This window comes from Magnolia sinica, chromosome 5 (genome assembly GCF_029962835.1).
Source record: "Magnolia sinica isolate HGM2019 chromosome 5, MsV1, whole genome shotgun sequence".
Taxonomy (NCBI): Eukaryota; Viridiplantae; Streptophyta; class Magnoliopsida; order Magnoliales; family Magnoliaceae; genus Magnolia; species Magnolia sinica.
In genome coordinates, this window is record NC_080577.1 from 108,267,139 (window position 1) to 108,282,599 (window position 15,461).

Consider the following 15,461-nt stretch of genomic DNA (forward strand, 5'->3'; position numbering starts at 1 on the left):
TCTTCTTCTTCATATTCTTTTTCGATTCCCAGTATTGGCCATACCATGAGAATTTAGTAGTTTCTGACGTTCTGTATACTTTTAAATAGGACGATTGTTGAATCAGTTGATTTTTGGATCAAGGCCAAACAAGGAATGGTCTACTTGAGGGATGGGATAGATTTTATGCATGTTAAATTATTTAACCATCATATGAGAATGTTGGATCATTTTTTATTTTCTTCTCTAAGAAATTGATTGCTTATTGTTCTTTGCCTCTCTAATTTATTTCTTTTACAAGAATAATTGTTCAATACATGTTTAGATTCAGACGTGATTCGGTAAATGATGCATTTAAAATTTGCCCCATTGTATTTGATGCCCAAATGCAAGAAGAATGCATCATGATGCATGATTTTGAAAGAAAAGATTCGCAAATTCATGTTGTTTTCGTCTTGCATTAGAAAAATGCTATTTAAATTGCAACTGCCACTTTTTATATTGTAGTAGAAAAATACTACTCGAATCAACTTAATGTGGATGGAGCATGGCCCAAAAGGTTACATCCTTCTGACCGTCGACCCCAATGGGGTCGGTTTTCAGAGAGGCTACGGTACCTAAGGCTACGATTATAATCCGTAGTAATAGAGGTCCGTTAAATCCGTAAACATAGAAAGCAGCGGTATTTTCGTCCTCAAATTCGCTCTCCGCACGTGCTAGTCTAAGTTGGTCACTTAAGTTTGTATTCCTACCGCTGGACAAAAGGGACAAAAGGTTTTGTCTACAGTGGTCATTTTCTCGCTACCCACTCTCAAACCTGCTGATTTATTTGATACTCTGCCTGCGTATGATGCTTGATACGCATGCACTTAGAAATAGTAAATGTGGAATGTATTAACTCAAATTAAACCGACTACATTGTGGATGTCACCGTCTCCAAGTTACGAACTAAAATCTCAGATTGGTTGACAATCCTAACCTCTGATTCTTGGACACTACTTTTTTGAAAATAAGAAAATGGTTTTTTTCATTTTAACGTCCAATAAATGCCTAGAAATCTAATATATTACTATATCCACACAAAAGTAAATTTTTTTTCTATGATACATCTAAACTTTTGCCAACAAATTGAACGGTTTATTTTGAATTAATTCTATTCCACATTCGCAATTTCTCAGCAATATCTAACTGCCTGCGTATCATCCATCACTCTCTACCAGAGTATCAAAGTATTTCTCGTCGGACTTTCAGTGTCAGAAAACTGTGAAGAAGACGCCATTTCCTGAGAGTGCAATCACTCGCTAAATCCTTCTCTTCTCGCTAAACCCCCCAAAGTCGAGGAAATAACAGTTTTGCCACTGATTCACCCTTTTTAAGCTCTTTGATTCTCCCAACCCTACCTGCATTGACATCCATGGCCATTGCACCGCTTCTTCTGTTGTATTTCTCTGCTCTTCTGTGCGTTGAATCGCAGTATATCGCTTACAATACATCGCAGCAGATCGTTCCTGGGAAAATCAACGTTCATCTTGTCCCTCACACGCATGATGACGTGGGATGGTTGAAAACCATCGATCAGTACTACGTCGGATCGAACAATTCGATCCAGGTATTCTATTTTCTTAAAATGTTCAGTTATTTGATTTTTGTAATTTTATTTATTTATTTATTTTAATTTCCGGTTTCAACTCAACTAATTTCAAGTGATATAAGAGGCGCTTCTTTTGGGAATTTAACCTTTGCACCCTGCACATTTCTACCTACTGCCGGGACGAGTCTATGGTCGAGCGATCTGTGCCATTCATTTTGTAGGGCCCACCACAGATTAGCTGTGGCCCAAAGTTTTTGCTGAACGGATGATTGCAACTGTCCAATCAGTGATGTGCAAACTTACGGCAGAAGAAGATACTGGCATTGTCCCTCATCTGATGCGTCCAAATTTCAATGATTGAATGGCCGTCTGATTCATGCAATTATTGAACTGTTAGAGTTGGAATCGGACTTTGGCAGAGTGATCGGCACCTTTCATTCTTTGGGCCCCACCATCAATTAGCTGTGGCCAAAAATTGCCATCGGCTGGATCATTGCAACTGTCCAATCAGTGATGTGCATAACTTACGGTACTTGATGTGAAAAAAATTCAATTGTTCGAACAGCCAAGTTGTCTGATTCATGCGATTTTTGGACTGTGGGATGTTGATGGTGGGTCCCACCAGAAGAATTTTTCTGACAGGCAGACCAATGCAAATTGTCTGTTTTTCTTTTTGTGGAAGCACATGATAAAGCATTGTGCATGGCACATTGGGTAGATAACTTCATTTTCTTCTTGTGAAGGTAGCCTGTGTACAAAACGTGTTGGAATCTGTTGTTTCGGCATTGCTGGCGGATAAGAATCGGAAATTCATCTATGCGGAAATAGTACGGATTTCATCTTTCTATTTATGTTTTTAGATTAATTTTGTTTGGTTAGATTCTCCTTATAGAATCTTTTTCATGACAATGATCTTCCCTATTTTTTTGAATAATGCCAAAATGATTCTATGGTGGTGTTTTGCTTTTATTTCCCCTTTCCGATGTAGGCATTTTTCCAGCGGTGGTGGCGACAGCAGAGTGATGCAGTTAAAAGTATTGTCAAGGATCTTGTGAGCTCAGGCCAGCTAGAGTTCATGTACACCCCTTCCCTTGCCTGTCTTTCTTTTGTGTCTCCACTATTTCCATCTGGTGCTAATAAATCTTTTGAGTTCCCAGTTAAAAAAGTTTTACATGGACTTGTGAAACTCAAGAAAAATGGAAAATATCCTTTCGTCACGGCATTTTCTAGTTTGGAAAGAAATGGCACATAAAATGGCATGAGAAATTTAATAGTAGTGGTTATTTTCATTTTGGCATGTTTAACTAAAGTAAATATGTAATTTTATTTGGAAATTGGTTAGTTTGGTTATTTTTTTTTCTTAGTTTTATAATATCAAGAATAGGCATGCCTTTTATTGCAGGTTTCATTTAAAGTTGATTGTTATCTACAATTTCGACTTCATTTTTCAGACCCACTTTGTGATGCAGGACATGAAAATTAACCATGATATGCAAGATCTCAAGCTTTAGATCAAACTAATTCAGAAACATTCACATAAAATTTCCACATCCCACACAAAAGTTCAAACATTCAAGCAAGGGGAATCTATGTGGGTCCAAACCTACACATGTTAGGGTTGGATTAATAAAAATTATGAGCCAAACGATACTCAAAGGGAAGTAAAACTCATCCACACATGCACAACAATCAGTCCCTAATCTAAGGGAGTCACCAGTTTCAGTTCAGAGAACCCTAGGGTAAGAAAAAGGGGTAAACAAATTGAAACAATGCAATTTAGGGTTAGGGTTATGGAAAAGAAGTACGAGAGGGATAGAAGGGGCAGAAATTCTGAACCTGGCAACAATCCATGCGCGCGGACAGCGAGCCAGGCTTGACGCACTTGTGCAGGGGCCTGACCGCATGTGCGAGGGGGCCCCGAATCCAGAAACCGCCTCCTTGGCTCTGGTCGGCCAGGGGAGGGCTTCAAAACCTCTGAGTTTCAGGTCAATCCGATGCGCAGTCTGTGCGTGGTGCTCCGCCAAAGTTTCAGCCCTCCTGCAGGGCCAGAATCTGAAATTCTGCTGTAAAGAGGAAAACTGCTGTAATAAAGAACGGATTTGAATCGTAGATGATTGCACGAGATGAGAAGTATAGATGGTAGAGGATGGAGGCGAATCGGGATAGATGTGGCTTCGCACTACGGTAGTCACCCCTTCGAAGAAGGGAGGGCTTTGCACTCAATTGGATTTCCACAACTCAAGAACTCAGAGGAGTAGAAAAAACGCAGGAAATTTTATTAATCTTCAATGAATAAAAAAGCTATAAGGGGTGCCTATTTATAAGAAAACCCTATACCGCAAAACTCGCGCCATGTGTGCAACTTATTACTTGGCGATGAAGTAAACACAAATAAAAATTAATCAAAGAAATCTAAACCGTCTATGATATTCTAAATAACATTAATAAGCAAAACCTAAAATATGAGATTAATTAGACTAGTGGGCCACAATCATGAGATCCCATGATGGGCTTTACTTGACTCTTGGGCCACTCCAACGAACCAAAACTCTGTCTTCTACCTAGGAGACCCTCTGTAACACCTTGATTCTCATAACCCGAGGACGATCGCTCGAGTACGCGAACCCGAGGGTTACGTCATGAAATAAAACTATCATTCATCTAATTATCAACACATTTCATAACATTGAGATATAACCGCTGTATAAACTACTAAGGGGAGTTCAACATACGTGAATAAAAGCAAAGAAGTAAAGCAAGATCCCACAGCAGGGGATTTTTAATTACAAATTCAAATAAGCAACATGAAGATAATGTCTAAAAACAAGAAAACAGATAAATCATACATCATCAGTTGAGCTCTAACGGCTCAACCGTATTAGCATACTGTCCTTCCTCTCCATATCCTCATCAGCTGTACCAGGGGTCCCATCATAGGCGCCATCTTCCTTCATCATACCTGTATCTATTTGGTGCAACCGCACTATTGGGTGAGTGAAAACTCAGTGGGAATTTCCCGTAAGGATTCACGCATATCATGTCATTCCAAAACAGTTTAAACCAATCATCTTCAATTACAATGAGGATAATATAAACTCGATTATACATGTATGGATGTATGAATGTATGCCCAAGTCACAGATCTGGGGATACACATCCAGCTGTCAAAATAAAGGGTCGCCTAAGGAGGACTAGTCGCACGGAAAAATATTCAAAGATACGCCCAAGGAGAACTAGCCACCCGAAAAAGACCATGCAGATGAGCGCGCCCAAGGATATCTCCTGGAAAAATACACGAGGTACGCCCGATGAGTGTCTAATCCCGGAAAAGCCTGATGAAAAGAAAGAGCGCCTAAAGTGGCACAAATGCACATGCTCTAGGAGTTTAATTGAAGTAACGAGACTTAACAACAAATTAAACAGAGTATGGCTTACATTGAGCACTCGGAAAAGCTCATGTGTCATGCGTGAATGTCATGCATCATGATACTCATGTACACTCCATATGATTAATGAGGTTGCTTTCATAGACGTTGTCAAAGATCACAAGATATCAAATATCCAAGCATGATTTCAATCATAGATTCACTTACATTTTTTTAGGTCCAAATGAGGGCCCATAAACATGACATTTCAAGCATACTAAATTAGTGATAGATTTATTCTACTTCATAAGAAAGGTGATGTTCCACACCTAGCATTCGTTGTTTAACTTGTGAGATAAAAGAAATGGAAGCATCATATGACTCTTTTCTACTACAATAAAGCTATGTCCAAAATTGGGCAATTTCTAGGATAGCATAGAGAATGCAAAACTAAACCAAATTACAAAATTATGAATTGTAGGGCTAGAGTAGTAGACGTTATTATAATATCCCACATTCATCAATTCCAAATAGAAATCTAAAGTACTAAGTTACCATTTATAACATTCTAATACTATATTAGGTTCAATTTATAACTAATCTAATATATACAAGGGGTTAATGGAGCAACTCACCATTAGAATAGAAGCAATATATCTAACCTCTTAGTGCAACTAATAGAAGTACACATGTACATAAGCAATTTCAAATGGGGCATAATGAGCATAATACAATTCTTATAAGATGGAATAAAGCAATAAGATTCAAGACAACCCTACATGATTATCGACATCAATTCCAGCTTTAAGGAAGCAACATTAACATTTGCACAATTATACGGTCTTCATACTTTTAAGCTTAAGCTATTTTAGAATTCAATAAAATGATAAAGCCATGTGGGATATCCCTCACCTTTGGTGGGGTCGTACTTCTCACTTCACGCTACCACCCGATCTTAAATTCAAGACACCTCAAATTTAATCAAACCCAACTGAGCTAACTCCACCGAATTTGCCTTGGTTTGCTGTGGACAGCGAGTTGACTCAGTGAGTCAACTCAGTAGACTAGTTATCCCATTTTTCTTCTCTTTCTCCTTCTCCTTTCCTCACTTCTGCTTCTCTGCTACTGAGTTGGTTAACAGGGAGCTCGGCCTTAGCCCGATTCATCTGATGTGCCTTGTCTAAACTCAGTACCTGCCAACTCGGTTGGACTCGTTGCAACCGAGACAGTTTAGCTCGGAATCGGACCTGAACGACAATCCGCCTCTCTCCATTTCCTTCTTCTCTGTCTTCTTCTTCTTCCTCTTTCTTTTCTCTTTGTTTCTACTGAATCTCAGCATCATTCAGTCCGAACCCAGGCCTGGACTCGATCCACAACTCGGCTACGACTCGAACCAGATGCCACGAGTCAGTCGGTCTCGCCTTCTTTCGATCTTCTCTCATTTTCTTTCCTTGCTTGCTTTCTTTCTATCCCCTTCCTTTCTCTTCCTTTCTCTCATCTGCTACAGGTGTGGATTGATGCAAGACTCGAACGAGTCACTCAGCATGGCATCACAGCGGCGCCCTTCCTCTTTTCTCTCTCTATTTTTCTCTTTTCTTCCTTCATCTCCTCCGTTTCTCTCTGGACTTTCTCTTCCTTCTCCTTCTTTTCTCTTCTCTCTATTCCTTCTCCTTCCCTCTAAATCTCACCTCTCACTCTCTGTTTTCTTTACTGCAGACGGGTCACGCAACTGAGTCGGGTTGCAACAGGGCGTGCAACTCACTCCAGCGGCGTCAAAAACTCTCTCTATCTCACCTTTACTATTTCTTCTCTCCTTTTTACCTTGGGATTCGCCCTAACACGCGGCTATTTATAGCCCTCCTGTTTCTGGAAGTATCCAGAGCTAATCACAAGGATTAGTGCGGAGGAATCATGAGTTTAGCCGAGAACGGCCAGCCATCAGGGTCTTCCAATGTATTGGGTCTGGTGCAGGGTGTTAAACGACTGTCCAAATGGACTTTAAATGGGGTGGGCCGCAAGATGAACGGCCCAGATCAGTGAATGGGCCCGATTTTGCAGAATGTGGGTCTCACAGTCAGTTTAAGGAAGGTGACGGACAAAAATGGCATTTTTTAACTGAGTGGCTTATCCATAGATCAGGGCCATTTAGATGGCCCTGATATGGCCTAAAAGTGATGTGGGGTCCATTTCACGGCGCAAGGAGGGCCGTTGATTTAAAACAGTCACACAACAGGCGAAAAACCCACTGCCGCTTCAATTTCTCATTCATATCTCGTCTGCTAGGATATTTCTCTTACAAAACCTAACCTCAATGTCTCACAATGCTCCAACGAGTTTTCTAGAAGCCAAGGAATGACAGAGATTAAGATATCTACAATTGGCAATATTCTTTCCGCCTTTCGTCGGGTAGGGGTGCCTTTTTTGGAAATAGTAGGGTTGACGAGGACTTTGGGTGTTGCGTGGATGGTGACACACGCAGCCGAACGGTCGGATTTTGCCAGCGGGCGTTGCTGAGGTGGATTTCCGCATTTAAAGATAGGTCGTGACACCTCGCAGACTGGAGTGGACTGTCGCACTCGCGAGTGGTTACCATAGTGTGCGACTCCGACGTGGATAGGGTCAGTGGGCCTCATAGATCACGATGGATAGTCTGGATTTCCCGGAAAGGGTTTGATGGTGGGCCATTATCGGCAACAGACGAACAGTCTGTTTGAAATTCAGATGGGCGGGAAGGATTTTGAGAAGTCGCTGGAGTTTTTATTTTTATTGGGTCAAAGATCGTTTGACTTGACATTTAGGTGTTGTGTATGGCGGCTGCACATCATCCATGCACACTCACTGATCACACGTGGGTCCACGTTGTGATCAGAGCCAATCAACTCCGTCCATTTGTCTTAGAAGGTCCACTAATGGCCGTTGACCAAGTATCATGTAGATTCACCGCTCAGATGGGTCATATAAATCAAAACTCATGGTTTAAGTGTCTATTAATGAAATTTTAAGGGGCAAGTTATTTAGGTAATTTGGTATTCAAGGGTTGTTGGGACCTAGGGCCCTATTTTAAGGTAGATAATGTGAGTAAGAGAGTCACACTAAATGATTATAAATTTATTATGATTTACTATGGAATTTTTGGTCATATTTGTCCAGATTTGTCAATCTTCGTAACATTGATGGTCAGGTAGTTTCTAAACCTAATCTAAAATGATTTTAGGGGTTCAATATTAACGATGGGTGGTTTGACTTGTTTATCAAGATGATTGAAATAAAAAAATAAGTTTCTTTAAGGATGTGATGGTCCGTCTTACTATCAACTAGTGAATAGTTGATCCTAATTACAAGTTGGCATTTAGGACTTTAAATACGAGTCGTTATATGCCTTAATACTTTCTACGGTTTAATGGTAACACCCGAGTACTCAAAGTATGGGATGTTACACCCTCCCTAGACGTCGTCATTGATCCAGATCGACGGTGGGGCCCTCCTCCTTGTGTATGTGCGTAGGGGGGGCGGCGTGCGTGTGTGCACGCACGTGATGTCCCCATCACTTTGACTCCGCCTTACTAGACTTGCTATCATTTTGCAATTGGCATGACCCTGCTCTCAATGTGAATCCTCTCTTGCTTCCCCTTTTGTTTTGTGCAGCTAAAAGTTGAAAGCTTGGGTAGGTTATTCATTTTCTTTAAAATAAAAAAATTTAAAAAATAAAAATTTCTCCAATTTTAGTGTGTGTACAGAAATCTTTTATCCAAGAAAGGATGGGTCTGGACTCTGGAAAGTTCTCTTATCTTCTACTAGGACACTCCCAACCATGCATATGTTTATTCTCTTTGAACACCATGCATTTTGATGCCATTTTGTGTATGCACGTGCACAGGAGTGGCAAACATAAGGGCACTTGACGCGTGTGTGAAGGGTACCAAGAGTGTTTGTTATTGGAACTGTTGATTTTTGTTTATTGAAAAGTGCCCAAGTGGAAAGAAATTTTGAAGAGAGGCTTGAATTATGTTACAATGCCGTTCTCTTTAAAGTGATTTTTCTCTCTATAGATAGTGAAACCGGTTTGCTGGAGGGTTAAAAGCAAATCTACTTCCAATATTAACTCAAGCCTTCCTCTCTACTAGAGAAATGTGTGCTCCAACATGCAAGATCCAAGCAACACCCACTGAAAGCACACAACGCACTTATTTGCACAGACTTAGGGCATGTTTGGAAATCTGAAGTATGATTCCTGAATATGAAATATGAATCTGAAGTCTAAAAACTTGTTTGTTGGAGGGTTAAAAGCAAATCTACTTCCAGGATTAACTCGAGCCTTCCTCTCTACCAGAGAAATGTGTGCTTCAACATGCAAGATCCAAGCAACACTCACTGAAAGCACACAAGACACTTATTTGCATAGACTTAGGGCATGTTTGTTAAATCTGAAGTTTGAAGCCTGAATCTGAAGTCTGAAAACTTGTTTGGTAATTGTCTGAAAGAAGTACTGAAGTCTGAAATTAAGTATTGAATCTAAAACAACCTATTTGTTAATAAACGTCTGAAATGTCTTAAATTTGTTAATTTGACACATTTGCTCATGTCTTGTTCGGAGATGTTTTACAATATAAAGGGTTTATTTTTTTTTTATTAAATGAAAATCTATGGTGGACCACACCACATGAAACAAGGGTTATTGAATGCCCACCAATACCACTCTCACAAATCCAACTTCGACCTTGGGCTTGCACGTAAAGTGCTCTCCGTGGATAGATACACATCGATGTAAATCCTTTAATATGTGTTATATCCACACCGTCCATCCATTTTGCAATATCATTTTAGGGCATGACCCTAAAGATGAAGAAGATCCAAAGCTTATGTGGACCACACCACAGAAAGTAGTGAGACAATGGCGCCCATTGTTGAAACCTTCCTAGGGCCCACTAGGATGTTTATTTGCCATTCAACCTGTTCATAAGGTCACATAGACTTGGATGAAGGGAAAAACAAATATCAGCATCATCCAATACATTTGTGGACCACAAGAAGTTTTCAATGGCATGCATTCAATCCCCATTGCTTTTGTGGTGTGGTCCATTTCCTCTTTAGATCTGCGTCATTTTTTGTATCATTCCATACAATGATCTCACAAGATGGATGAATTTTGTCTCCACACGGTCCATCCGTTTTTCCGAATCATTTTAGGGCATTGTCCCAAAAACAATGGTGATTGACCCAAAAGCCTGGTTGAAGGGAGAAAAAACAAATATCATCTCGTTCTAAAACTTTTGTGGCCCATTAATGGTCAATCACCGCTATGTCCTATGATATGGTCCACTTGATGATTGGATCTACTTCATTTTTGGGATAATACCCTAAAATGATCTAGAAAAACGGATGGACGGAGTGGATACAAAACAAATACATCAAGGTAGGCACCATAGTAAGGGTTGCACCGTCTTGGGTGAGGTCGGGGTCTCACCTATTCCTCTCTCGAATCTCTTCCCCAAATAGTGCATGCTACACAATACAACTTGTAACATGCGGAACTTTTCTGGGTCCAGCCATGATTTTTGTGTTAGATCCACACTGTCCATCAATTTTTCTAGATAATTCTAGAGCATGAGCCCAAAAATGAGGTACAACCAAAGCTCAAGTGGACCACACTATAGAAAGCAGCGGGGATTGGACAAGCTACTGTTAAAACCTTCCTAGGGTCAATTGTGAGGTTTACTTTCCATCTAACTTGTTCATAAGGTCACACATACTTGGGTGAAGGTAAAACACAAATATTAGCTTGATTAGAGCCTTCTGTGGCTCCAAGAAGTTTTCAATGGTAGCGTTAATTTCTACTGTTTCCTGCGGTGTGATCAACTTGAGCTTTGGATCTCCCCTTTTTTTTTTTTGCTCATAGCCTAGGATGATATGAAAAAATGGATGGATAGTGCGGATCTAGAAAATACATCATGTTGGGGTCTGCGTAAATTTCACACACCTGAACAAATTTTGTTGCACTCTGTGTAGGCACATTCAGGGGAGAGAAGAAAATCAGAAGTATTGACATGTAGAACTTTTGTGGGTCCCATCATGATGTGTGTGTCAGGTCCACGCGATTCATCCATTTTTACATATCATTTTAGGGAATGCATCCAAAAAGAGGCAGATCAAAGGCTCAAGTGGGCCACACTACAGGAAAAAGTGGGAATTGGACGCCTACCATTGAAAACTTCTTGGGCTTTGATCATGCTGATATTTGTGTTTTCCCTTCATCCAAGTCTGTGTGACCTTATGGAGAGGTTAGATGGCAAATAAACTTCATAGTGGACCCTATGGAGATTTCAATGGTAGTCGTTCAATCCCTGCCGCTTTCTGTGGTGCAGTCCACTTGAGATTTGGATGTGCCTCATTTTTGGGCTCATGCTCTAGAATGATCTAGAAAAATTGATGGATAGTGTAGATCTAACACATAAATCATGGTGGAGCCTAGAGAAGTTCCGTGAATTAAAAGTTGGGTTTTATAGGATGTAACTTTGGAAGCAACGTGCGCAAGGCAATTTTGTAAGCAATTTTTTTAAAAGAATCCACGGAGCGCGTTCCATATTCGCCGTTAAGCCAGACCCCCATCGCTGAAAAAAATCAAGGAAAATCACGGAGCGCTTTAAGAGTTCAGCGTTAACAAACATCGCTTAACGTGGAGTGCTTTCTGGGTTCCGCATTCAATGATTTTTTATTTTATTTTTCAAGTTTAGCAAAAAGGCCATTGGCAAAAGCTTAGTCTCTAAGGGCATGTTTGATTTTTCAGAGTAATTGTAAATGCATTGCAAATATGTAACAATTACTTCCTAGGGTAATTACCTCATCGTTCTCGAGGGTTGATTTGACACCTACTTTTTTCAACACTAAAATCGAGGTTGCCCACGAATATATGTGGGGCCCATCATGATATATGTGAATTATTTACACTGTCCATCCATTATGCCAACTGAATTTAGGCCATGAGTCAAAAAATGGGGTAGATTCAAAGTTCAAGTGGACCACACCATAGGAAAAAGGGAATTAAACACTCACCGTTAAAAACTTCTTAAAGCCACTGTTTACTTTGGTGTGAGCCACTTGAATGTTGGATTTTCCTTATTTTCTGGCTGATGCCTCAAAACGTTGTGGTAAAACAAATGGACGGAACAAATATATCATATGCATCACAATGGAGTCTAGAAATTTAAACTAGAGCACTTTTAAACCGTTTTCCAAGATAGAAACCCCGATGGATTTTCAACTGAGTGAAATGGTAATAATTACCCATTTACAGGGTATTTACACCTGCTTTAAAATATCAAACAGGCCCTAATGCAAAACTCCTTTTTTTTTTTTTTTTTTTTTGCACTTTGGAGGTCCTATTTAAGGAAAAAGAGAGGGGTTTTAGAGTAATGAAGAGGTCTTTGGTAGAGTAGCTTGTAGTATTCCTAGAATGATTCAGGCCCGGGTTTTTATTACGCCCCGGTGGGTCAAGTTGGAGCCTTTGAATGTGTCTTTTCAGTCAAACTAAACAATCACACAACCCTCGCTGGTGCCTATTGGAAGTTTGAGTTATTTACAAGTTTGCCACCACCTCCTGAATTCAACCTCCTCCATCGGTTAACACAACAACGGTTGGGAAATGATTAAGGCTCTTCAAGCTCCTCGTGATGATGCAAAGTGCAAAGTGCTCCATAAGTGCCCTTGCGCCCTAGCCATTCCCTGAGATAATGTGTCATGTGTGTGTATGTGAGTGTGGATGGTGTGATGTTGCCTGCACCGCATGTCTTGCGCGCTTGTGTGAGTTTAGATGGTGCGATAAGGTGCTTCATGAGGGTTGATGCCTGATCCCTTTTCCTCTAGCCACTCTCTTTTCATCTTTTTGAAAAACAAAAACACAAAAACAATATATTTAGTCTCTTTTAAGAAGGGAAAAAAAGTTACTTTATGTTTTAAAAAACTTCGTCAAACTTTTCACAAAACAGACCAATGAACTATTTATTGTGAAAATTCACAACAAAGTGACCTACTTGATTCGGCTCAAGGCCCCAAGCCTAAGTTCAACTTTGCCATTGAGTTAACCTGTCAAATATTGCAAGTGACAGCCATAAATCACTTTCTGACCAATTGAAAGAAATGATCCAATCCTGTGTATAGGGTCACACCCCTTCACAGGTCAGATTATCCATCAAGAGTTGACTGTTAGGGTCATTCAAACTCAAAGTTGCTTGTTTAAAGTTCAAACAAACACTTTCCTACCCAATGGTGGTAGAGGCATTTGAACAAACATTGAAAGTTCATTTTAGACGCCCTCGATTTGTTATGTGGAGGGTCTAAGCCATGTTTTGATTCATCCATCAATTTTGTCTTCGTCTGTTGAAACCCTTATTATCTGTCATTTCAATTTTCAATGCTATTTTGTTTTTGTTAGAAACCATTTGTTCCTTTTCCTGCACATTTTATTATTTTTGAAAAGAAAAAAAAGTGGTCTTATTTAAACCCAATTATGACATCCCTTCTCTCCCTTGTCTCAAAGTGCTCTATTCGTGTTGAGAGAAATACGCTCTATTACTTTGGAGTTTGGGCTGTGAACAGATAGTACAAATCCGTGAGTAATGATGGAATTTTACCGGATTGGATTGTATCCTAGGAACGTGTCTAGTAATAGGTTTTTGGTTCACACAACCAATTGCGGCCAATGCTTTTAATCATCTTAAATAGAATGATTCAAAGCAAAGCCTTCTAGTCCAATATAGGTGCAAAATTGCAATCTTCATCACCATTCCAAATCAATATTGGGCTATATGAATTGGAATTTGTAAGTATGTTGTGTTTTATGCCCTTGATACAGTGGAGTGGTGGAACAATATTCATGTAGCTGACCCCAATTAATTGGGATAAGGCTTAGATGATGATGATGATTCTTATTTTGGTGATTCACAACACCCCCCACCCCCCCCAAAAAAAAGAAAGAAAAAAAAAAACGAAGAAAAGAAACATCTTATTTTGGTGATTCTATGAATTTAAGTGAGTTGAGGACTTTCACTGAATTGCATTTTAAATATAAATGATTTCTAATTAATTTGTTGTGTGCACTGCTATGGTTTTTTTCTTCTTTTTATTTGCAACTGTATAGATTTTGTTTTTTTGTTTTTTTTTGGAAAGATAATGGACTTTATTAAAGGCCAAAGGCTGAAAAGAAAATAGCATAACAAAGACCAAAGAAAAAAGAAAAAAAGAAAAGAAACATCTCATCAGGGCACCCAATCCTTTTAACAATATAACCCGATTAACAAACCCCCCTAACTGAACTATTCCTATTACAAAAATACCGATAATTTCTTTCACCCCATATCAACCAAAGGACAGTAAGGAGGTCAACCCTCCCTTGAACCATGGCCTTCTTCCCACAACCACCAGCATGCCAAGAAAGTATTAAGCATTCGATTAAGCTCGGCATCACCCAACATATTCCAAAGGAAGACAAGATAGTGGACCAAACTTGTGAAGAAAAGGGGCAATGAAGAAATAGATGATCCGCCGATTTCGCGTATCTATGACAAAGAAGACAGGCATTAGGCAACACCATTGCACTCTTGCACGGATTGTTGAAAGTCAGGATCCTGTTCTTCCGGCAAGCCAAGTGAAAGCCACCACTTTCGGAGGAGACCAGATTGTCGATGGTCAACAATATATATATATATTTCAGTTGACCAGTTACTAGTATCTTGTTCAAGGAATAGAAAATTAATTTTTCTATTTGTTTACACTTGTTTACATTTTTTTATTTTTTATTTTTTATTTTTTTGTAGAAATGGTGGTATGTGCATGCACGATGAGGCGACACCACATTACATTGACATGATTGATCAGACGACTCTTGGCCACCGATTTATTAAAGAGGAGTTTGGTCAAACTCCGAGAATTGGTTGGCAAATTGATCCCTTTGGACATTCTGCAATACAAGCTTACTTGTTGGGGGCGGAGGTATGTGCTTTTTTGGCTTCTATAGTTTTCTTCGCTCTTTTATTATTATTAATTTTTATTAGGCAAAATTTTTTATTCATTATCATCATAATCATTTTAGCCTTATGCCAACTAATTTGAGTTGGATATGCAGTTCTTATTCCGCTTTTCCACTCTATCAAGGGCCATATCAGTGACCAAAGGTCATTGAGTCTTCTCTTACTACCTCCACCCATGTCCTTTTGGGCTTTCCCCTTGCTCGTTTAGGGCCTTAACCGGTACAGTTCTTGGTCTCCATTGCACATGATAAATCTACTTCCCCTCATATTACCTATTGTTGCTACTTGTAAGTTCCCTGGAATGCATTCTTTTTTAATTTTATCCTTCCTCATCTTGCCACTCATCCATCTCAACATCTTCATTTTAGCTACAATTATCCTATGAACATGTTGTTCCTTAACTGCCCAACATTTTGCATAAAGCATGACTGGTCTTATAGCTATCCAATAAAATTTTCCCTTTAGTTTGATTGGTATAAGATGATCACATAAAACTCCAGAGGC

At 39.6% G+C, this 15,461-nt stretch overlaps 1 protein-coding gene across 1 annotated transcript in view; it reads left to right on the forward strand.

Moving 5' to 3' along the window:
• The first annotated feature begins 1,269 nt into the window (after nt 1-1,269).
• LOC131246632 (alpha-mannosidase At3g26720-like) overlaps nt 1,270-15,461 on the forward strand; it is a 64,783-nt gene continuing 50,591 nt past the window's right edge. Inside the window, exons 1-4 of the mRNA XM_058246953.1 lie at nt 1,270-1,588; nt 2,314-2,397; nt 2,559-2,647; nt 14,745-14,919. Coding sequence (XP_058102936.1) covers nt 1,394-1,588; nt 2,314-2,397; nt 2,559-2,647; nt 14,745-14,919 — 543 coding nt within the window. The 5' untranslated portion in view covers nt 1,270-1,393. The remainder of the gene's footprint in view (nt 1,589-2,313; nt 2,398-2,558; nt 2,648-14,744; nt 14,920-15,461) is intronic.